Source organism: Scyliorhinus torazame, chromosome 11 (assembly GCF_047496885.1).
Source record: "Scyliorhinus torazame isolate Kashiwa2021f chromosome 11, sScyTor2.1, whole genome shotgun sequence".
NCBI lineage: Eukaryota > Metazoa > Chordata > Chondrichthyes > Carcharhiniformes > Scyliorhinidae > Scyliorhinus > Scyliorhinus torazame.
Window position 1 is genome coordinate 9,948,937 of NC_092717.1, and position 22,278 is coordinate 9,971,214.

The following is a 22,278-nucleotide window of genomic DNA, read 5'->3' on the forward strand; positions in this document are numbered from 1 at the left end:
AAAATGTTTGGATTGAAGAAGATTTGGAAGTGGTAAGGGCAAAGGTGTAGTTTTAGGTTCACTTTTGAAATGGAAAATCTAACAATTTTCTAGTGACAGAAAAATAGGGAGCTGGCACAGAAAGGCTGACAGATTCAATTTTATGAAAAAAGTATAATGTAGTAAATTTGAGGCCAATACCAGGTAATAAGAATATTTACCCAATGGCTTATTGCTCAGAGACCCAGGTTTTCAAAAATAGATGAATGCGAGAGTTCAGGTGAATAAAACCTGAAAAGGGCCAATGGCATTTTGGGTTTAAGTACAATAATGATAAGCCCCACCACCTGGAGGTTCCCCTCCAAGTCACTCACCACCCTGACTTGGAAATATGTCACCATTCCTTCATTGTCGCTGGGGCAACATCCTGGAACTCCTTCCCTAACAGCACAGTTAGAACTGCAGTAGTTCAAGACGGCAATTCACAACCACCTTCTGAAGGGCAACTAGGGATGGACAATAAATGCTGGCCTAACCAGCGACGCCCACATCCCATAAATGAATTTCTTTAAATGTAGGTGTCGCTGGCTAAGCCAGCATTTATTGCCCATCCCTAATTGGCCTTAAATTGAGTGACTTTATAGGCCATTTCAGAGGCCTTTCAAGAGTCAACCACATTGCTGTGGATCTGGAGTCACAAGTAAGCCAGACCGGGTAAGAACAGCAGATTTCCTTCTCTAAAAGGACATTAGTGAACGAGATGGGTTTTTACAGCAATCAATGGTTTCATGATCATTAGACTGCTAATTCCAGATTTATGTTGAATTCAAATTTTACCATATGGCATGGTGGGATTCAAACCCAGGTCCCCTGGGTCTCCAGATTACTAATCTGGTGACAATACTGCAGCTATAAGAGCTGGTCAGATGCTGGGAATTCTGCAGAGGTAACTCACCTCAACCCTGTCCACCATCTACCAAGCACAAATCGAGAGTGTGATAAAATACTTTCCACTAGCCTGGATGAGTGCAGCTCCGACAACATTTGAAGCTCAGCATCATCCAGGACAAATCAATCCACTTGATTGGCACCCATCAACATCCATTCCCTCCAGCATCAGCACAGTGGCAGCAGTGTATGCTACCTACAAGATGCACTGCAGCAACTCCGCAAGGCTCCTTTGACAGCATCCTCCAAACTCCCAACCCCCTACTACCTCGAAGAACAAGGGTAACAGATGGATGGGAATGCCACCATCTATCTCAAAGTTCCTCTCCAAGCCACACATCATCCTTACTTGGAATTATATCATCAATACTTCACTTGCTGGGTCAAAATCCTGGAACTCCATTACTAACAGCACTATGGTTGTATCTACATCATTGGACTGCAGTGTTTATAGGCAGCTCTTCACTACCTTCTCCAGGGCCACTTAAGTGGGCAATAAATAAATGCTGGCCTTGCCAGCAACACCCCTATCCGTGAAAGAATGCTGTCTGAGATTATATGCACATATGGATTTCCTAGATGTAAAGTATCTTTTATTTTTAATGAGCTAGCTAACAGCTCAAAAAACTTGCATTATTTTAAGAAATCACAACTTAAAAGTTAATTAATCATAATTGGGAAAAGGATAAACTCTTCTATTTACCTTGGGGCAGCATGGTGACGCAGTGGTTAGCACTGCTGCCTCACGGCACCAAGGACCCGGGCTCGATCCCGGGTCACTGTCCGTGAGAAAGTTTGCACATTCTCCCCGTGTCTACGTGGGTCTCACCCCCACAACGCAAAAATATGTGCAGGGTAGGTGAATTGGACACATTGAATTGCCCCTTAATTGGGAAAAGAGAGAGAATTGGGTACTCCAAACTTATTAAAAAGTCTTCTACTTACCTGATCAAAAAGTAAGCGTAGTTGTCGTTCAGATTCCCCGACCCATTTACTGAGGCAATCTGCACCCTTTCGCATGAAGAAGGACACCCTTCGGTCTCCATGACTACACTCATTGGCCAGGGCTCTGGCAACAAGGGTCTTTCCCGTTCCAGGAGGGCCACAAAATAAGCAGCCTCTAAAAATTGAAGACGAGAAACTTCAAGAGTACTGTTTTGTGCCAAGTATTTACAAATGAAGAAATATTGAAGTGACAATTAGTTCAGTTCTTGTAGATTCAGTTTCAGCCCCATTGCACAGCACCTGCAAGTTAACTGCAGATCAACTGAATAAGGTAATAAATGACTCAAAACTAAGTTTTACTTGAAGTTTTATTTTTGCATAACTTAACTTCATTATTTGGTGCGATTGCATTTCATTGGGTATTCGTTACATCAGCACACATGCAGATAGAATCTCTGACAGAATGAATCCAACTCTAAATGACCAGATTCTGTTAACTTAACTACTATTCAGCTTTTATGGCTGGAGACTAACCTCCATCTCATGAACAGAATATGCAATATGGCCATTCTGCAAATTTCTGATGCCTGTATCCTAACTTGCACTAAAACCCAATCACCACTTCCGTTGGCCTATATTGACTCCAGGGTCAGGCAACAATTGAAATTTAAAATTCTCATCCTAGTTTTCAAACCATTCATGTCTTCACCTCTCTTTATCCCTGTAATCTCCTCCACATATCACCCGGATATCTCCACACTCCTCCAATTCTGGTCTTTTGTTTGTACAATTCCTTTGGCAGTCTATCTCTGTGATTTAATCCTGAAACCTCATCTTAAAATCTACTCTTTGATCAAGATTTTGGCCTAATATTTCCTTACGACTCATGTCAAATTTGGTTTGATAACACTCCTGCAAACCACCCAGGAACATTTTACAAGGTTAAAACTGCTACATAAGTGCAAGCTATTGTTTGAATTGAACATCATCTCATTTTCTATAGTTCATGCTTTAACATAAAATATTGTATCTAGCATGAATCTACACATTTGATTCAGATGCAGTTTTTAAAAAACGATTGATGATCTGGTGCTTAAAACTACAGCAATTCACAATCAGCTGGATTTGCTCATTAACTGCAGCAGGCTTGAAGGGACAGGCTAGGTTAAATAGCTAAGCACCATAATTTCTTCCAGATCATGGACTACCTATGAGCAATATCAATGGGAAGACCAGAAAGTAATGTAGTAATGCAGGTTAGCACAGAAGAATTCAAGTATAAAACTTAAAAATCTAATATACAACTTGCATTTTGTGTTCTCCTTTAACATACTGATCCTAAGTTTCAATTAACCACCTCAGTCCACATAAAAAAAGCATTATTTAAATTGATGAACAAAATGGCCTTCCTATACCTTGGAGGTTGAATCTTAAATCTCTCAAACACTTCAGGATAAAGCAATGGAAAAACCACCATCTCCTTCAGTGCAGCGATATGGCTGGAAAGTCCACCCACACTATCGAAACGAACCTAAGAATATATAACAAACAAATGCCACTTTCAACAAATAATGCCATTATCCTACATATGCCATCCTCCCTAACATCAGTAAACTGGATTCATATCATCTTTTATAGGTCTCCCCATTCACATTATAAAATTTTGAATACAATATATTCGTCTTCATTCATCTATTTGGCACAGCCAAAGTTAACAAAAATGAATCTGACAAATTCTGCCAAATATAACGACATCCTACTGGCATTGGGGTTCACTCCACCAAACTTGTGAAAATTCAGCAGGATTTGTAAAACTGCAGAACACACCCCACAGGGAAAAAAAATATATCAGAAGCATAAAGGAAGTAAATTAGTCTGAGTGCTTGACAAAGCATTACCTTTTACAAATCTGGATATCCCCCCCCCTCCCCCGCTTTCAAATGAAATTGACAGCCATAGGTATTAAATAAGCAAAGACAGAGCATTAGTTTAATAATTGCAACAGAAACAGTTTGCACTGCATGACAGCGCAGAAGAGGAAAACAGTATAGTCAGTAGAAAATCTTTTCCGAACCCAGCTGTAGAAGTTTACGGTCTATAATATAATGCTGAGCCTTGGTTCAAGAGTCAGCCACACAGAATCGTGTGTTCCCCCTCTTTGAGAGGGCTAATCAATTAATCCCACCCCCGTGTTTCCCACCAGACCACTGCCCTACAATTATTTTTCCTTCTAATTTTCCCCCATTGCCATTTTGAAAGTTATTATTGATTCTGCTTCCATGGATCTTTCAGGCAGTAAATTCTAGATCGTTATTACTCACTGCGTAAAAAAGAGGCAGAGATAAAATGAGGAGCAATCTTAAACATGTCCCCTGCTTAACGACCCTTCAAAGAACAGTTTCTCATTTTCTATCAAAACTGATGATTTTTAATACCTCTACAAAATATTCCCTTCACTTCCAAACCACCAATTAAAATTTAAATCAAAAGAATGGTGGTATAGTAAGAGTCCTTCCTGTTTATTTACATTGTTCCCATTTATTTTATTATTTTTGGTCCGCGGAACCATAATCGGGATGTGCCTTTAACCAGAAGATGGAGTTAAACATGTCCCCTTGCCAGGACACTGTTCTCAGGTTTTGTATTTTGGAGAGGAGAAACTAGACTCTCGGTGCCGAGTGGATCTTAGGAACCAGCTTTGGAGGGATTCTCTTTGATTGGTTAACTGGCAACCGGTGGGTTGGCCAGGAACAGTGTTCTGCCCGACAACAGTCAGCAATTAATTACTGCTTGACACTTTGAGAGAACTTAGCAGAAGTGTTTAAACCTTGGAAGTAAAAGCAACGGCCCCTCTCTCGCTTGAAGTAAAATAACTGCTTTATTGTTCTAAAACCAGTGAGTGCCTGGCACACCCTTTGCTGTGAATATTAAATGATGTAGAGTCTGCAGAGACAGTAACAACCTTGCCAGAGAAAACCATCTCAAGCCTAGAAGGAAGTACCAAATCAAAAGCCTGAGCTTCAGACATTGCATTGCAAAGATCTTTTATCCTTTTCATTTCAACCACTCCTTCTCCCACTCACAACTCCTCAGATAATGAAGCAATCCGTGTCCAAATGAAGTAAGACAATATCCAGGCTTGCACTGCTAAGTGGCAAGTTACATTCACACCACACAAATGCCAGGTAATGACCATCACCTACACGAGAGGATATAACCATCGTCCCTTGATATTCAATGGCATTACCATCGCTGAATCTCCCACAATCAACTTTCTTTGGTTACCATTAATCAGAAACCGAACTCAACTAGCTACAAGGACAGGTCAAATGCTAGGAATCCTACAGCAACTAACTCAGCTCCAGCCCCACAAAGTCAGTCCATCACCTACAAGGCACAGGTCAGGAGTGTAATGGAATACCCTCCACTTGCCTGGATGAGTGCAGCTCCAACAACATTCAAGAAGCTTGACACCATCCAGGACAAAGCAGCCCGCTTAATTGCTCCCCCTTCCACAAACATTCAAAACCTTCAACACAGACGAACAGCAGCAGTCATGTGTACCATCTACCAGATGCACTGCAGTAACACTCCAAGGTTCCTTAGACAACACTTTCCAGACCCATGACTGTTACCACCTAGAAGGACAAGAGCAGCAGATACCTAGGAACCGCACCACCTGGAGGTTCCCCTCCAAGTCACTCACCACCCTGACATAGAAATATATCGCCACTCCTTCACTGTCGCTGGGGCAAAATCCTGGTAGTCCCTCCCTGACAGCATTGTGGGTGTACCTAAACCTCGGACTGCAGCAGTTCAAGGCAGCTCACAACCACTTTCTGAAGGGCGACTAGGGATGGGCAATAAATGCTGGCCTAACCAGCGATGGTGGGGTTTGGAAAAGGGGAATTAGATAGTTACATTTTCTGTCCATTTAATTATAACACTGTACATAATAAAATGGTTACTTGTGTTCAAGTTACAAACCTGGTGACTGTCGTTTATTGGGCTCAGCCAAGGACCTCGGGTATTTAAAATAAAATCTAATTTCACCCATGTTGCCACTCTGGGTCAAGTGGGGCTGGAATTGACCACACACTAGCCCAGGTTATCGCCACAGTATCTTAAATATATTAAGGATCCAATTAAGGGATACATAAATGCAGAAACAGTTGTAAAAATCAACTGATCTGCAACCAAGGACAAGCTCCAAGGTGTAAATGGTCAACAAACTCCAGTGAGGCAGATTATTCCAAAGTCACCAATCCAATACCAAAAAGACTACAATCATGGGCGGGATTCTGCGGGACGGGCAACTCCTGCGCAAAGGAGTGGCGTGAGCCACTCCCGCATCAGGCTGCCCCAAAGGTGCGGAATCCTCTGCACCTTCAGAGGCTAGACCGGCGCCGAAGTGGTTTGCACCACGCTGGCTGGCAGGGAAGGGGCCTGGTGCCATGCCAACCTGCGCCGAAGGGCCTCCGCTGGCCGGCACGAGTCGGCGCATGCGCGGGAGCGCCAGAGTGTGCTGGCGTCATCCCAGCGCATGCGCAGGGGGTTCATCTCTGCGTTGGCCATCGCAGCCGGTGCGGACGGATAGAGTGCCCCCACATCACAGGCCGGCCCGTGGATCGGTGGGCCCCGATCGTGGGCCAGGCCACCGTGGGGGCACCGCCTGGGGCCAGACGCCACCACCACCCCCCACCCCCGCCAGAGGCCGCCCACGCAGCCAGGACCTGCCGGCAAATACCTGGTGTAATATACGCCAGCAGGACTGGCCGAAAACGGGCGGCCACTCGGCCCATCACGGGCCGGAGAATCGCCCGGGGGGGGGGGCGCTGCCAACGGCCGCCGCGATTCCCACCTCCGCCAAATCCCCAGCGCCGGAGAATTCGGCAGCTGGCCCCCAGCGATTCTCCGACCCGACGGGGGCTCGGAGAATCCCGCCCCATATCTCTCTTCCCAGAGTGAAAAGGAGAACAAACTTCATCAAGAAGGGGCCTGATGCATTGTGCTCAGCCATTCTGCAACCAGAATCAAGCTCCCAGGAGGGATACAGTAGCTGACGTTCCTGACAGTTGTGGGTAAAATACACCATCTAAGTTACACAGCCTACCTGGAAGTTTCAATGGTGCCCTGTACTATTAACTCTCAACCAGGGCAGGAAAACAAGACCTCAGTCAAAAATGACCTAGATGGTAGGGTGGGGTGAAGGAAGGAAGAACTAACAAGACAGCTAGAGGAATTTTGAAAAGATCCCTCTCTAGGCAGGGCAAAGTCGGGAAGGAGAAAATAGAAGAGGATGAGTTTAAACTCTTCTTGGCTTAAAATGTTGAAACTTCAAACCAAAAGCACAATTTCGAGACAAAGATTAAAGTGAAAAGGGTTTAGCTAAATTCATTCAATGCTAATCTTGCTTCACAGCTTCGAATCCCAAAAACAAGAGAAATTATCCTCTACTGAGGTGGTGGGTGAGCTTGTCCTCCCTTGGTAGCTGCAAATTTCAAAGAAAGCCCACAGCCTTGGACTCAACAATGCAGTGAGAAGACACTGCCCTTCTTCACACATTTCTTATAGTTTCATTGTGATGCCTACTTAAGAGCAAGGCAAAAGTTATTTTTTAAAAATTCCACATGATTATCTCGCCACTGAACTTCGGTCATGGTTCCTCTCTTGCCAGTAAAGGTGAAGTCATTCTTTTCTTCCAACTTAAAGATTCAGTCAAATTGGCAAAAAGGGCTCATGTCAATGTGCATGCAAAATCAGCAAGGAGAACAGCTTGCTTCCTTGCATGAAATGTTCACAAGTTCTAGTGTGCCCTCGCATACAATATCTCACCTATCCAATAAAGTACCTCAGCGGCAGAAACTGATAACCAGCAGACAAAATTGAGGTGGTGGTTTTTCTCAGAGAAATCAGTTAGACTTCAGAGGAAACTTACAAAAAGCTTCCGTAAACAAGATATACAACAAATGAAAATCTGCTACTGATGACAAGAAACCTTCATAGTTGCTGGTACTTCAGTGCAAATAAAGCAGGGGCCATGAAATTGCAATGGGTTAACACACTATTCCCATTTTCTATAGATCTTTAACTTGACATTTGGTGATTGATCCGTTAAGTTTATTACTGAAGAAACAAAGGAGTAGAAATAATTAAAGATTTGGGGGGAAAGCCCAAATTCCCTTAACTTACGGAAGTGTCAATTTGCATTGGGTCCACATCTGCCAGGCTAGCACCTATTTTCATTCGATCTTTATGAATTCCTTTCAAGTCATCTTTCCTAACATTCAGTGGGAGACATCTAAAAAATATAAAACAATTTTAATAGTGGAATTGTGGACAAAAGCTTGCCTTTCCATACGTAAACAATTGATGAGAGATATTCTTAGAAGGGGGAACAATTCAACCAAATAGCAAAAGAGTACACTTGTGTTGTCTTATGAATCTTATCCTGTTTTATACAAACAGCGGTCTTTTAGGAGGGAACTCACAAAAGAGGCAGCCCTCTCAAAGCAATCACAAACAAAGGCAAGCAGATCTGGCAACTGTTTTTAAATTCCGTGCATCGCTGATAGTGGTAAGCAAATATCATGAATAGATGGACAGAGCAGAGATCGGCACGTGAATGTTTTCAACAGAAATTAGAAATGGAGTGATTGGTGACCATCAGGATAGATGCAGAATACGAAATGTCTCATCCTGGATTCAGAGGGATGCAGAGCACTGATGTTTGAGGCAAAAGCTCCAACATCTGGAGGACAAAGTGTAGGATCACATGTCTTAAGAGTACAGTTGCCCGAGAGACTGGCAGATAGCAGAGTGACTTTAGCTGGGGAAAAGGAACAGGTCACAATGTGCAAAGAAAACTAGAGCTGACCTCGCCAAGGACTCTGGAATAGCTATAAAGTTTTGAATGGCAATGAGGACAGCAAGAGATTTAGATGGCAGGGGAAATAGTAGTTTGAATCAACACTGTGGTAAAAGAGGCAATGCAAAGGGTAGAGTGGATAGGTGAAAAAAAGCAGGAAGATATTTATAGTAGAAGATTCAATACTTTAGAGGCATTGAAATCAATGGAAAACAGAAATAAATTGAGCAGAATAAAAGACTTCCCTTTCACTATTAGCCATTTTATAATTTGGACTTGCTATTATCCATTTCTAATAATAATAATTTTTATTAGTGTCACAAGTAGGCTTACATTAACACTGCAATGAAGTTACTGTGAAAAGCCCCTAGTCCCCACACTCCGGCGCCTGTTTGGGTACCCTGAGGGAGAATTCAGAATGTCCAATTCACTTAACAAGCAGATCTTTCGGGACTTGTGGGAGGAAACCGGAGCAGCTGGAGGAAATCCATATTTGATTCCCAATATTGGTAAGAGTCTGTAATACACAGTAGTGCAGCTGAGGGAAAGACTAAAGATCCAATTTTAAACAAAAAGGCTCATCCAGAATGTTGAATTGTCTATTCTCACTCCAGATGCTGACAGACATGCTGTGCTAATCCAGGATTTACAATTTCTGTTTCAGAGGTGAAATTAAAAAGTCCTTAAGTTAGTGGACAAAGGATCCTGACACAGGACCAGTACAGACGTTTCCCCCACTTTGTTTCATGCATTGTTTATTGAAAGATGATTGAAAGACATCAAGAAAGTAGTGCTGCTCCAAAAACTACTTTTCAACAATTAGGTTGTTAATCAAAAGATAATATAATTCAAAAAAATGATCTCGCCAAACAATTCTGCAATGCTGAAGACCAATGTGGAATTACCAAGAGCACATTTGCCTCCTCTAAATTAACCTCTGCAAAGGACGAGGGTTGGAGGAAAACAGAAACATGTAAAGCTACAAGAATAAGTATACCAGCTTTCAGTCTTATTTGTATCAAGAAATTATTCAATCCACTTGAACAAGGCTGTGAATGACAGCCCGCCTTTGGAGGACCCCCCCTGCCTGATTTCTACCAGCAAGTTAGAAATGCTTCAATTTCTCTCAATTTGAAGCCTTCCCCTGGCATTCCAGCGGAGGCTTTCTTTGAAAAATAATTCATGATTAGGGTGTGGAACAGATTGGGTGCTGAGCACTTGCAGCTTTAAGGCAGCCCTCTCTGGCAGACGCTTCACGTTGACTACCACAGTCTGTCAAACAGCTGAAACAGATGTTGCCAACACACCAGTATTCATTTTTCTAGTGGCTTCCAAATCTACAGGAGCTCTGCTCAAAACCATTCATCTTTCCTTCACTGATGCTGGTACAAATGTCATCACTGACCAGTTGTACAATCGCCTGCAGTAGCATAACAGTTGGTGTAGTGACCATTTGGCTGCAAGCACTCAGTCGACATCGGAGTCTTTACTCATATTGCACTTCATTGCTGGCTATTTGGTGTTTTCTTTCTACTCTAGTTGATGCTTGGGCAAAAGGGATGATAAAAAGTTGACAAAAAAATCCAGTTCAGTAAAAATCACCTTTGGTTAGAGTACTGTATAGTTCTCGGGGTTGTTGGCGGATGGCGGTGTTTGTGATAAGGTGCGGTTGCCGATTAGGGATTATGTGGGAGTTCAATCAGAATGGGGAGGTGTCGGTGGGCATTTTTTGGAAAGCACTGAAGGCAGTGGTCTGGGGAGAAATTATTTCATTTATGGTTCGTGCAAATAAAGAAAGGAGGGTGGAACATGACCGTCTAGTGAGCGAGAGACAGGGAATATTGGAGGGTTCCCACCGTGGAGGGATTGGCGAGGAGGAAAAGGTTGCAGTGGCAATTTGACAGGCTGACAACGGGGAGGGCGGTAGGGCAAGAGGGGTGCAATACGAGTATGGGGAGAAGGCGAGCCGCATGCTGGCGCACCAGCTGCAGAGGCAGGCTGTGTCCAGGGAAATACTGAAGATCCGGACTGGGGATGTGGTGTCAGAGCCAGGGAAGATAAATGAGGCATTTAAAGAGTATTGCCAGAGACTTTATGAGGCAGGCTCAGGAAGAGAGGAGATGGACATGGGGTGGTTTCTGGACGTGCTGAAATTTTCCCAGGTGGAGGAAGCAAAGAGGCAGGCGTTGGAGGAGTCCCTGGGGCTGAGGGAGGTGCTGGATAGTATCAGGGGTATGAAGTCGGGGAAGGCCCCTGGGCCGGATGGGTACCCGGCAGAATTTTATAAGGAATTTGCGGCGGACCTAGCACATCTGTTGGGGGCGTTTAATGAAGCACTGGAGAAGGGGGAGTTGCCAGAGACGATGAAGCAGGCAGTAATCACACTAATCCCCCAAAAAGCGAAGGATCCCGTGCAATGTGCATCGTATAGACCCATATCACTATTGAACACGGATTGCTATGCGAGTTGTTTCTTCTTTTTTGTTACGGGGGGGGGGGGGGGGGGGTGTTTATATGGTTGAAAATTCTGTTAAAAATTCTTTTCTTTTTTTAAATATGTTTTATTGAAATTTTTTTCCCAAACAACAATTTTTCCCCTCTTACAAAGCACTGTTAAAAAATTCTTAATATACATTTAAAAAAAAACTATATTGAACACGGATGTGAAAGTATTGGCTAAGTTGTTGGCGGGGAGGATTGTGTCCTGGGGGTGGTGGCAGAAGATCAAACAGGCTACGTGAAGGCAGGCAGCTCGCGAGTAATACAAGACGGCTGTTGAATGTGGTGATGAATCTGTCGAGAGCTCTGATACCGGAGGTGATGTCGTCCATGGACGAGGAGAAAGCATTTGATCGGGTGGAGTGGCGGTACTTGTTCGAAGTTTTGGGAAGGTTTATGTTTGGGCCAAGATTTGTGGCATGGGTGCGGTTGCTGTATGTGGCGCCAAGAGAGAGGGTGAGGACGAATGATATGAGCTCACGAAGCTTTGACTTACACAAGGGTACAAGGCAGGGATGCCCGCTGTCGCTGCGGCTGTTTGCACTGGCCATAGAGCCACTGGCAATGGCTCTCAGGGGGTCGGCAGAGGATAAGGAGGGGACAGAGGGAGCATCGAGTGTCACTATGCCGATGACCGCTTTCTGTATGTTTCGGATCCGTTGGAGAGTATGGGAAGGATTATGGGCCTGTTGGAGAGGTTTGGAGGGTTCACAGGATACAAGCTGAATGTAGGGAAAAGCGAGGTATTCACTGTGAATGAGCTGACACAGCGGGCTAATTTAGGAGGGATGCCATTTACGGTAGCGAGGGATAAGTTTAGGTACTTGGGAATTCAGGTAGATAGGTTTAGGTACTTGGGGATTCAGGTAGCGAGGAAATGGATGGGGCTCCATAAGTGGAACTTAACAAAGCTTGTGGAGGAGGCCAGGGAGGATCTTAAGAGGTGGGATACACTGCACATAACGTTGGCGGGGAGGGTCCAAGTGGTGAAAATGAATATTCTGCCGAGGTATCTTTCAGGCTCTCCCAATCTTTATACCAAAGTGGACACAATCATCTGACTTTGTATGGGCGGGGAGGGTGCTTGGTGGGGGGGGGGGGGGGGAACCCTGCTACAGAGGCAGCAGGAGGGGTTGGCGTTGCCAAAATTGCTTCATTAGTATTGGGTGGCGAATGTGAACAAGGTGCAGCAGTGGTGGGAAGGAGAAGGGGTAGAGTGGGTTAGGATGGAGGAGGATCTTGTAAGGGGTCTAGTTTGAGGGCTATGGTTACGGCAGCATTGCCAATGGCTCAGAGTAGGTATTCAGGGAGCCCAGTGGTGCAGTCCACGGTGAAGATATGGAATCAGCTGAGGAGGCATTTTAGGGTGGAAGGGATGTCGGTGCTAACGCCACTTTGCGAGAATCATGGGTTTGAGCTGGGGGGGGGGGGGGATGGATAGTGTATACAGGAGGTGGAGGGAAGTGGGGCTGGTCAAGGTGAGGGATTTGTATTTGGAGGAAGGGTTTGCCAGTCTGGAGGAGTTAAGGGAGAGGGTTGAGCTGCCAAGGGAAAGTGTGTTCAGGTATCTACAGGTTAGGGACTTTGCACAAAAGGTCTGGAAGGGATTCCCTAGATTGCCGGGATACACCCTGCTGGAGCAACTGCTGCTTCCGGATGTGGAAGGAGAGGGACGAATTGGGGATATATAGAAGTGGCTGGGGGAGCAGGGAGGCGAGCGGGTGGTGAAGATCAAGGAGAAATGGGAAGTGGAGTTGGGAATGATGATCATTGGGGAGTATGGAGTGAGGCACTGCGAATTGTAAACGGGACCTCCTCTTGTGCAAGGATGAGCCTGACAGTTTAAGGTGGTGCACAGGGTGCATATGACTCGGGTGAGAATGAGTGGTTCTTTCAGGAGGTAGCAGATGAGTGAGAGAGTTGTGGGCAGGGGCCAGCGAATCATGCGCACATGTTTTGGGGTTGTGAAAAATTGGGAAGATTCTGGGCAGGAGTGTTCGTGGTCTTAGCCAGGATAGTGGAGGAGGGAGTGGACCCAGACCCTTTGGTGGCGACATTTGGGGTTTCAGAGAAGCCGGAGGAGGAAGGCCGATGTCTTGGCCTTCGCCTCTGATTGCACGGCGACAAACTTTGCTGGAGTGGCGATCTGCATCGCGACCGGGGGTAGCAGCATGGTTGGGTGACCTGTATGACTTCCTGCGGTTAGAGAAGATAAAGTATGAGTTATGGGGCTCAGCAGGAGAGTTTGAGAAAAGGTGGGGGGTGTTTGTGACCGTGTTTGAGGAGCTGTTCATCGCAGGGGGTGGGTGTGGTTGATGGGGAGGTAAAAAAGGAGAAAAATCTGTACAAACTGTATAGTTGAATATTGGGAAGAATGTTTCCCGGGGTGTGTATTTGCTGTAACCTACTTTGATACAAGTGTGAATAAAATGAGTTTAAAAAACAAAAAAAAAAGAGTACTGTATTGTTTTAGCAGGACATTTTGCAGCTCCTTCTTTCCAAGGCCAATTTTGAGTAATGATACTTTAGTACTAGTCAAAAAACAAGCCAATATCTCCTCACTACCTGAATCCTCATGCCTTGTGCTGCTGATTGATGAGAATGTTACTGAATTATAGCAACCAGCTGGTATTGCATTTAATGGCATAGCATGTTTACCATCAAATGTTCTTCTGTTTCACATTATACGTTCCAAATGTTTAAAATGTTGTGAATGAAGTAACTATTGAATTTAACATCAATTACTATTATTCAGCAATACGCCCACATAAAAGGAAATTGGGGTGGAGGGTGGTAGGATTGAAGACACATGGACTTAAAATTTTCTTACAGCAACAATCTGTTGGTGATTGTTCGATTGTCTTTTATATTGCGTTAAATTCTCCTGAAGAATGAAAATTTCAACAAATTCATTTACTCCAGCGGATGTCTGTGAACGCTTATTGCTTCATGTGGGGCAATGTAGGAAGGGAAGAATAGTTACCCATCCCAGTAATGCACGTTCTTTCATGGTGAAAATTCCCATTGAAGTTGGTTAAAAGACATTGGATACGAGAATGGCAGCTGTACCTTGCATGATTCCCAGCCCTGTACAAACATTGCATTTCCACATAAGCCGCTGCTAACCTGTAGTCTTAATTCAAATTGATAGAATTGCCAGAATAATAGCAAGTACTGGATAAAGTATTTGGTTCATCTGCGTCAGTATAATATAAGTAAACTCAGTGATGTCACCACCCGCTGAACAACAGTTGAAGGAAAAGCTGCTCCAGGGATTACGAGGCAACCCCAGTTAAGACCAGCCTCAACTTCAAGCAACTCTTTTCTCAACAATCAGATCAGGCCATTCCAGATGTTTTCCAAACGTCCACTGCTCCCCCAACTCCGAAGTCAGGTACAAACGTGGATCACGTGTATTAATGTCATCAGATGAATGAATTCTTTGTATTTGAGCTGTATATTTCTGCGTTTTACCAAGTTAGGAGTAAGATGAATAGCCTATTTTTAAGTGGCAATTCTAAAAATGTGCAAAGCCTGTCAGTTTGTTCAGAAATAGATATAGAATGTTTTAGCTGTAACATACTCAAAGGCTTACCCCAGCGCACAGTGGATATTTGGAAAGATTACCGGAACCCACCCCTGACTCATAGTCATTGAATGCCATTCCGAAAGATGGCACTGTGGGCTGCCATTAAGTAGGCAATGTCTTTATAATGGACATAAAAGAATGTACATCCTTACAGGGTAAGACAGGGCAGTGAGACCAGGGAGAATATTCTTGAGAGCCAGTGCAAACTTAATGGACCGAATGGCCTCCTTCTACACTATAAAGATTCTGTGAAATCATTTAGCACTCCAAGTGTATTGTAAACTAGGAACATTATGTTGCATTTTCGTGGTGAATGTGTAGAGGGCAGAGGATTTAGCATGTTTTTTTAAGTAAAGACATGAAAGACTTAAAACAAATTAGTATCCAAAACTGTTTTGATGGGATGGCAAAGCATAAACGTTTCACAATAACACAAAACTTTAAAGCGTTTTAAGCCAATTCAAAAGATTGCCTTACCTCGACAGATTTCACTTTGTTTCTCAACAAGACATGCAAAATAGTAATGAGATCCCTTCTCTTGGTTTGTCAAGTCTTTAGGGAACCTCACCTTTCCATCATTTTTATAGTCCCTCAAAGCAATACCATACATATGGATTAGGAGTACGCCATTCAACCTGTTGAGCCTGCTTCACCATTTGATAAGATCATGGCTATTCTGAATGTGGCCTCAGCACCACTTTCCTGTCTGTCTACCATAACATGGGATTCCCTTGTCAATCAAGAATGATCTAACTTAGCCTTGAATACATTCAATGACCCAGCCACCACTGCTCGGAGGAAGGAAATTCCACAGGTTAACAGCTGCCTGAGGGGGGGAAAAAATCAGCTAATCTCCATCCTAAATGGGAGACCTCTTATTTTTTAAACTGCAATCTAAATTTCCTTGTTGGGATGAGAACTTGTCATTTGTCCTTCCCTCTCTATTCCTCCTTATTTCAGTCCTCCTGGTGTCCAACCTAAGCCACAGAAAGGGCTCTCATTCCTGGCAGGACCTTTTCACAAATGAAAACCATGCACAACAAATTCTGCAATGCAAAATTAAAAGCAATGTTAATTCCTGTTTCAAAACTCCAGCCACAACACTCACCAGTCACCATTACCTTTTTCCAATTCTAGTTCATCCATCAATTTTTCATAAAAATTAAAAACCTCAAATTTATTTTTTAAATAGTTTACTTCACTGAATATTAACATCACTTCAACCCAACAGCCTCTGAACCACTTTCTCTACATTATTCATGCCACTGCCAGGGATGATTTATATTCAAACAACAAAGTCCTACAGTTATGATGCAAGCCTCTTTTTAAAAGAGAACCAAATTACATCATAATTCATTCTAATGAGATTTAAATAACCAGCCTAAAATGTTGTGACTGAAGAGCAGTATTTCACACATGTACCAATTAAAAATAAATATGGGCAGGTATTGGCAAAAGCAAGCCACATTTCAATAGGAAATATTATAATCACAATGGCACTAACCTCATTATTTCGGGTTCCACTTGAACCCACTACAGCAGACACAAGTTGTAGATAAATAAAGTGAAAGAGTAGACAGCAAAATATATATTTCAATGCAAACTTATTCCAAAATTATCTTCCCTCACACACCGAACTAACTGTAAAAGCTAGCTTTAAAAAAAATATATATATATAATATATATAAAAATATAAAAGTCATAGCTCTTAAGATTTAAAACAAAATAAAAAAGGCCAAGAACAAACCATCCGCCATTTTACATCATCATAGAATCTTTAGTGAAGAATGTCTCATTTAGCCCATCAAGTCTGCACTGGCTCTCTGAAAGAGCATTTCACCTAGTTCCATTCCCCAGCCAAAGCCTGTTTCAGTGCAATTCTTTTCGGCTAGCAAACCAAATTCCCTTTGAATACCTCGATCAAATCTATTTCACTTCTCTATTTTTAAAACATGCAACATACCTCAAAAGTGTTTGGCTCCTGGTTTGGTTTCTTCTTCTTTCAAAATGCCCTTCCTCATCAGAAGATGAGGAAGAGGAGGTTGAATCACTGCTGTGTATTGCATGCCGTCGCCTTCAACAAGAAAAATTCTGTAAGCAGACTTACTTAAAGTTCCACACCGTAAATGTATTTTAAAGCCACAATATTATCAACCAGCAAGTGCAAGACCATTTGCTATCATTTCAAAGACACTAGGACAAGTCTTAAGAATTTCGAAATCTAATTTCTAAGTGTGCACTGGTTCTCTGAAAGAGTATTTCATCTAGTCCCATTCCCCAGCCTTCCGTAACCATGCACATTCATTCTTTTCAGATAGCAAACCAATTTCCCTTTGAACACCTCGATCAAATCTATTTCTTTTTATTTTAAATTTAGAGTATCAAATTATTATTTTCCCCAATTAAGGGCAATTTAACATGGCCAATCCACCTACCCTGCAGATTTTTTGGGTTGTGGGGGTGAGACCCACGCAGACACAGGGAGAAAGTGCAAACTCCACATGGACAGTGACCCAGGGCTAGGATCGAACCTGGGACCTCGGTGCCATGAGGCAGCAGTGCTAACCACTGCACAGCCGTGCCGCCCTAACCAAAGCTATTTCTATTTCACGTCTCTATTTCGAAAACATGCAACATACCTCAAAAGTGTTTGGCTCCTGGTTTTGTTTCTTCCAAAATTCCCTTCCTCATCAGAAGACGAGGAAGAGGAGGTGGATTCACTGCTGTGTATTGCATGTCGTCGCCTTCAACAAGAACATTTTTGTAAGCAGACTTACTTAAAGTTCCACACAGCAATTGTATTTTAAAGCCTCAATATATCTTTGGTCTTCTATTATCAAACCAACAAATGCAAGGCCATTTGTAATCTTTTCAAAGACTCTAGGACAAGTCTTAAGAATTTCTAAGATGAGAAATTAAACTGATGCCAATATTCACACTTTCTTTATATGACAGAGTTTAGGATCAAGATGGCCAACAAATCAATTATCTGGATTACAGGTGCCGTGATCCCCATTACTAAGAGAGGCCGTTAGCCATAGTCTAAACGTTTTAGATAGGCTTAGGAAGAGTTGGGTGAGTCAGGTGTTTCATTCGGGGTTCAATAGTAGGGCTCGGGGTAGCAATATTAGTGGGCAAGAGAGCGAGGTGCCAGATCGAGAAGGTGGTGGCTTATCAGGGGGGCAGGTATGTGGTAGTGATGGGTATGTGAGAGGAGAGGTTGGTGCCACTGGAAAGCTTATATGGCCCCAATTGGGAAGATGCGGGGTTTGTGGAGAGGGCACTGGGTGTCATCCTGGGTCTGGATACCCATGAGCTGATAGTAGGAGGGGATTGGAAGAGTGTTGGAACCGAAGGTGGACAGGTCCCAGCCGTGCTCGCAGACCGGGGTGGGGTGGAGGTTTTTACACCCAAGGGATCGAGAGTATTTAATTTTCTCCTTGGCGCACAAGATATATTTGAGGATTTACTTTTTTTGTGGTGGGAAAGGCGTTGTTGGCTGGGATTAAGGGGTTTGAGTATTCGGCAACTGTGATCTCGGATCGTGCTCCGCATTGGCTGGATGTGGTTTTGGAGAAGGGGGCAGCCCAGAGACCAGGGTGGAGAATGGATGTGGGGTCACTGGCAGAGCGGAGCCACTGTGACAAGATATCGAAGGTGATTGAGGAGTATGTGGTGTTTAATTGCATGGGGGAGGTCTTGCCATCAGTGGTCTGGGAGGCTCTGAGGACGGTGGTTAAGGGGGGGGGGGGGTGATCTCGTTTCAGGCTCAGGTGGATAGGGAGGAATGCTAACGACTGATAGAAGAGACTTTGGAGGAGGAGACTTTGGAGGATGAGAGAAACCCACACCCCAAACCTTGCGGGTGAAGGGAAAACGTGTGTCAGCTGAGAAGGGCAAGCGAGCAGTCTAGGAGTATGGGGAGAAGGCAGGGCGTATGTTGGCAGGTCAGCTCCGATGGGAGGCCACGGCAAGGGAGATAGTTCAGGTGCGGGATAAGGCGGTGGCTCCAGAACAGATTAATAAAATGTTCAAGGAGTTCTATAGGGATGTGTAGGTTGGAGCCATCGGAGGAACGACGGAGGACGAGGGCTCCAAGGCAGATTAGTAAAGTGTTCGTGGAGTTCTATAGAGACCTGTATAGGTTGGAGCCACCAGAGGAAGAGCAGAGGGAAATAAGGGGTTTCTGGATGGGCTGGAGTGTCCGAGGTTGGGGGATGCAGAGGGTGGGGTTGGAGGAGCCGGTAGTAATGGTGGCGATTGGGAGGATGCAGACAGGGAAGGCGGCGGGGCCCGATGGGTTTCCGGTCAAAGTTTAAAACATTTAAGAACAAGCTGGCACCACAAATGTTTGAGGATGCAATGGGTAGGGGGTGTCTGGCCACAAACAATGAGGCAGGCTTCCACCTCGCTCTTGTTAAAGGAGGACAAGGATTCGGTGGAGTGTGGGTCGTATAGGCCCATATCTCTGCTGAATGCAGATGGCAGGATATTTGCAACGGTGTTGGCGTCAAGGTTGGAAGTGTGTCTCCGAAAGGTAATTGGGGAGGACCAAATGAGCTTCGTGAAGGGAAGACAGTTGTCCTCGAATGCGAGGAGGTTGCTGAACATGTTGCTCTCTTCGGCAGAGAGGGAGACAGAGGTGGTGGTGGCGTTAGATCAGGGGAAGTGGACTTATTTGATAGCAGTATTGGGATCGGGCCGAAGTTTATGGCATGGGTGTAGCTGCTATACAAGGAGCCACTGCGAGCATGCGCACAAGTAGTATGAACTCAGGGTATTTTGCATTACATCGGGATACAAGGCAGGATGCCCCATCTGTTTGCATTGACTTTCGAGCCCATGGCTATTTTGCCGAGGAGCTCATGGTTGTGGAAGAGGACATTGGGGGGACGGAACATAGGGTATCTTTGTTGCTATATACTTCAGAACCAAGCACTTTGGTGGGGAGATTAATGGGTTGCTCCAGAGAACTGGGACGTTTTCAGGTTACAAATTGAATTTAGGGAAAAGAGAGTATTTTGTTGTCTACCCTCTGGGGGTGGGAGCTGGGGCGGGGTGCCATTCCACCTGGCGGCGTCTCATTTTAGGTACTTGGGGGTGCAGGTGGCCCGGGGTTGGGCAGAGTGTCAGAAGTTTAACTTTACTAGTTTGGTGGGGAGGATGAATGCTGGTTTGCTCAGGTGGGACAATCTCCCTCTGTAATAGGCAAGCCGGGTGCAGGCATTAAGGTGATTTTTTTGTCCAAGGTATTTATCAGAGGGGTGAACAGGCTGATCTCCTCATTTGTTTGGGCAGGGAAGGTGGCAAATATTAGGAGGGTGATACATAGAAGTATTTAGCGAGTCCGGTGGTGGTGGTCACGTTTAGGAGATTTGGAAGCACAGCACTTTAGGTTGGGGTCCATGTCATGGAGGATGCCGATTAGAGGGAATCATGGGTTCGAGCCAGGGAGGATGGATGAGAGGTTTCGCGGATGGGATGAGAGGGGAATTAAGGAAATGAGGGATTTGTTCCTTTGAGGACGATTTGAGAGTTTGGCAAGAAGTTTGGGCTGGCACGGGGTGAAAGATTCAGGGATATACAGGTACGGGACTTTGCGAGGAATGTCTTTCCGGCCAACCACGTTGCTGGAGGCAGTGCTGTCAGTGTGTGTGTGTGTGTGTGTGTGTGTGTGTGTGTGTGTGTGTGTGTTTTACAGAAAGAGTTCGTCTCGACGATTTACATGAGGATTTTGGAGGAGGGCGGGGTGTCCTTGGACGAGGTTATGGCAAAGTGGGAGGAAGAGTTCGGGGTAGTGCTGAAGGAGGGTCTGTGGTGTGAGATGTTGCGGAGGGTAAAAGCCTCGACTTTGTGCACGAGGCTGGGGCTGAGACAGCTGAAGATGTACACGGTGCAACTTACAAAGTCTAGGATGAGCCGGCTGTTTGAAGGGAGGAGGATGTTTGTGAGCGATGTGGGAGGGCCCTGCGAACATGTGCATATGTTTTGGTCCTGCCCAAAGCTGGAAAGGTTTTGGAGGACAGTGTTCAGCACCATTTTGGGGGTTTTACATGTGGACATGGAGCCCGGTCCCCATGAAGCCATATTCAGGGTGTCGGACGGGCCGGAGCTGCAGGCGGATGCGGGGACAGATGTTTTAACCTTCACCTCGCTGATTTCTCGTAGACTGGTCTTGTTGGGGGTGGAGGTCAGCTTCTCCACCTGGTGCCTTGGCGTGGCAGGGGGACCTACTAAAGTTTCTGACTCTGAAAAGGGCGAAATTTGCTCTGAAGAGCGGGGCGAATGATGCATTCTACAATTGCTGGGGTTTGTTCATCATGCATTTACAGGAGTTGCTGAATAAAAACGCTTTCAAAAAAAATTACAAACCTAGTCATTTTTCTCTTGCAGTAAGGACTGCAAGAACGGTCAGTACCAAATCGAAATCTTCGTCGCACAGGAGAAGCTGGGCCATGATAAAACACGGTGCGTTTTCTTTTTGGTTCTAGTAAAAACATAAATGAAACAATTTCATCAGACTCCTCTAGTAAGTACATAGACTACACTGAAGGTTTTCCCCAAACACCATGTAAAAGGTAGATTAGTAGTTACCTATTTGCCGGAAATATCACACCCGTAAAAGCCAAAAGTGAGAATTTGCAGGGTCACGCCACTATTGTTTAACGGAAAGCGATAGTTATGTAGAATAAATCAATTTTGCTTTTAATGAAAAATCTATATTGGCAGAAAATGTATAATGGTGGATTAATCTGAAAATATTTTGTGTCTCAGATTAACAGTGGGAATCCACCCAAACTCTGGAGCACAGTTTCATTCCAAATAGGTTCATTGGTAGTCTTGGACTACATATATAAAGATGCAGTTTACTTGCGAGCAGGGATGTGGGTACGCGTAATGCGTAAGCAGGTTAGGTCTCTTACAACAATCTAAAATAAATCAGTTTACAATGTTCAAACTTGAGACTTTAAAAAACAGCCAAGACAACAATGCTACAAAACCAAGTAACTGATTTTCTGTAGTTGGAATGATGAACAATGATTAAAACGGATATTGGAGGCAACACAGATGCCAGAGTATTATTGCCATCTCCAAAAGCCTGCTGTAAACCAAGTCAAAACTTTTCACCCAGGCAAGCGTTCATCAGTCCTTGCCTCGAAGAACCCTGGTAATAGTGCCCACAGAATACAACCATTCCAACCCACCCCGCCCCTCCAGAGTAAGAAGATAATGATCTGTAAAAGTTAGTTGCTACTGGTTTCTTTTATGTGCAGAGGGGTTCGGTAAAGCTAGGCATTAAAGTAAATAAATCAGAGAGTCACTCGTTTACTGTTGTCACGTACAATCCGGCAGCCAACTCAAGAATGAATGCAGAAGAAAGTTCAAAGAAAGGAATTTAATTATAATAAAAATATTAACATGGTGCCCGAGGGAGCAAAAGAAAAAAAGA

At 44.3% G+C, this 22,278-nt stretch overlaps 1 protein-coding gene across 5 annotated transcripts in view; it reads right to left on the bottom strand.

The window, feature by feature from the left end:
- LOC140385106 (ATPase family AAA domain-containing protein 2-like) overlaps positions 1-22,278 on the bottom strand; it is an 82,071-nt gene that overhangs the window by 42,118 nt on the left and 17,675 nt on the right. For 4 of the 5 annotated variants that reach the window (XM_072466930.1, XM_072466929.1, XM_072466932.1 and 1 more), the window contains exons 8-13: positions 21,201-21,315; positions 17,468-17,572; positions 16,792-16,902; positions 8,065-8,173; positions 3,288-3,403; positions 1,873-2,047 (exon numbers count right to left, since the gene is read on the bottom strand). In XM_072466930.1, coding sequence (XP_072323031.1) covers positions 1,873-2,047; positions 3,288-3,403; positions 8,065-8,173; positions 16,792-16,902; positions 17,468-17,572; positions 21,201-21,315 — 731 coding nt within the window. The remainder of the gene's footprint in view (positions 1-1,872; positions 2,048-3,287; positions 3,404-8,064; positions 8,174-16,791; positions 16,903-17,467; positions 17,573-21,200; positions 21,316-22,278) is intronic. The other variant, XM_072466931.1, reaches the window with a different exon arrangement.